Source organism: Tupaia chinensis, unplaced genomic scaffold (assembly GCF_000334495.1).
Source record: "Tupaia chinensis unplaced genomic scaffold, TupChi_1.0 Scaffold000350_1, whole genome shotgun sequence".
NCBI lineage: Eukaryota > Metazoa > Chordata > Mammalia > Scandentia > Tupaiidae > Tupaia > Tupaia belangeri.
In genome coordinates, this window is record NW_006159844.1 from 4009542 (window position 1) to 4011710 (window position 2169).

The 2169-nt window shown below is 60.2% G+C and overlaps 1 protein-coding gene across 1 annotated transcript in view; it reads right to left on the reverse strand.

Annotated features, from left to right (window-relative positions):
* Positions 1 to 1483, reverse strand: part of PAX9 (paired box 9) — a 19922-nt gene extending 18439 nt beyond the window's left edge. The window contains 4 exon segments of the mRNA XM_027773380.1: positions 4 to 543; positions 545 to 650; positions 718 to 898; positions 1283 to 1483. Coding sequence (XP_027629181.1) covers positions 4 to 543; positions 545 to 650; positions 718 to 898; positions 1283 to 1483 — 1028 coding nt within the window.
* Between the last annotated feature and the right edge of the window lie 686 nt (positions 1484 to 2169).

Here is a 2169-nt window from a genome sequence, read left to right on the forward strand (position 1 = left end):
GTGGGTGGGGCACCCTGGGCAGCCGCCGCCGTGATGGGGCTGGGGTACGAATAGATGTGATTGTAGGGCAGCGCTGGCTGAGGCGCCGGCTGGTGCTGCTTGTAGGAGTCGTAATGGCCCTGCTGAGCCAAGTTGCCGATCTTGTTGCGCAGGATGCGGCTGATGGAGCTCACGGAGGGCACGTTGTACTTGTCGCATACGCCGTCGGCCAGCAGGCGGTCCCGGATCTCCCAGGCGAAGATGCCGGGGTCCCTCTGCTTGTAGGTCCGGATGTGTTTCACTACTGTGGGGGTAGTGACCCGGGGCTTGCTGCCCCCGATGGCTCCTGGCAAGATCGAGCCTGTCTCGTTGTAGCGCGCCAAGATCTTGCTGACGCAGCCGTGAGAGACCCTTAACTGGCGGCTGATGTCACACGGTCGGATGCCCAGTTGGGCCAGTTCCACTATGCGAAGCCGGATGGCGTTGGGCAGCGGCCTCCCGTTTACAAACACTCCTCCCAGCTGGTTCACCTCCCCAAAGGCAGGCTCTGCAAAACGAACACAAGGAGCGCGGGGACGCGCACCCGCTGCTTGGGACAGCAGCCTGCCACCCGGCCTCCGTGCGCGTCCCGGGGCAGAGCGAACGCACCCGCCCCAGGCTAACGTCTGAAGCTGTCCCCAAACCATCCGGTCCCCTAACATTGTCTAACGGCCCCAAGTGGCCAAGGTCGGGTCAGACCTGCTCTCCCATTCCTGCGGCACAAGCGATCACTACAGACAAATGAAGTGGTGAGACGCAGGGCCGCTCCGAGGATTCGAAAGTCTCCGACGCAGGCGGGGAAACGGGTCTTGATTCCTGATCGCGCTCCGGGTTTCCTTGCTCCCACTAAACCGGCGGGCCGCCCTCCCCCACCCCACCCCTACTGCAGGGCCTGAGGAGCCGCGCAGTTAGACCAAGTCCAGGGGAAGCTAGAGGGTTTTTCCTGTTTTGTTTGCGTGTGTGCGCGTAGGAGAAACAAACCCCAGTAGTTTGCTACCAGGGCTGCGGGTTCACTGCAGCCTCAGCTCCCGCCTCTTAAAAATCAGAAAATGGCATCAACAGCAACCCGGTAGCCAGAGTTCAGGCTGAACTGCTGTGCGCCGCTGACCCTCAGCGTGTTCCTACAACTTGTACGAACACGAGCAAAGTCAATAAGGAGAGTGTGAGCGCTCGGTGGCGCGCGCCCTCGAGCTCCCTCCCTCCCTCTCCCGCTCGCTCCCTCCCTCCCTTCTCCGCTCTGACAGCCCCCCCCGCCGCCACTCACCCATTGCTCCGAGCAGTACACCAACCCGGCTCCAGTTCCACACTCCCAGAAAGAAACTTTTCGCACGGCCTCAGTGGACCGGCCTGTCGCTGCCCGGGGCCGCCGGGGCCTCGGCTTCTCCCCGGGAGGAGGCGGCGAGAGTGCAAAAGGAAGGAGTAGAAGGAAGTCTGTGCCCCGATGAAAGAGGCTTGAGTTCTGCATTTCAATCTAAGCAGCAACGTGGGCTGGGCTGATCTGGGCCGGGCGGCTCCGTCTATCACTCACTAGGGGCACGCCCCCAAAGAGGCGGGCCTGAGGGCAAGCAGCGTAGTGATTGGAGCAGGGTCGTGAGCGACAGCCCAATCCGGGCAACTCCTTCCGCTGTCTCTCAGGCTTGCTCCGCACCTGGGTGACTAAATACAATGAAAATGGGTGTTTGACATCTTCCCAGGGGCAGCACAAACAGACAGCAAAATCAAGCTAGTAAAAATGCTGAATAAGCAAGCAAATGAAAGCGTTTGGTCTGACTCGAGGGGGAAGGGGCTGAGAAGACCTCTTTGGAGGAACGTCTCAGAATTCAAATTAAGACTCTAGATGGGAATTTAAGTGCCGCTGTTTACCTGGGTGGGGGTGGAGAGGTGCTTAGAATACCCTGACCTGCAGGCCTCCGGGTGCTGTCAGGAGAGTTCTTTGTCACCAGCCGATTCCACCTCACTTCAGTCCACAGGTGTGAGAAAGTAGGCCCATTGGAGAGACCAGAGGTTCAGGGTCTGCCAAACTAGAAGTGGGGACCACTATTAAGGCCAGAGAGGCCCCTCCGGAATCGGACTTCCTGCGGCGTCCCTCCATTGGGCTTGTCTAGGATCGTGGGGTCAACCCTTAGTCGAGCAGGCTCGAGGCAGTAGCCG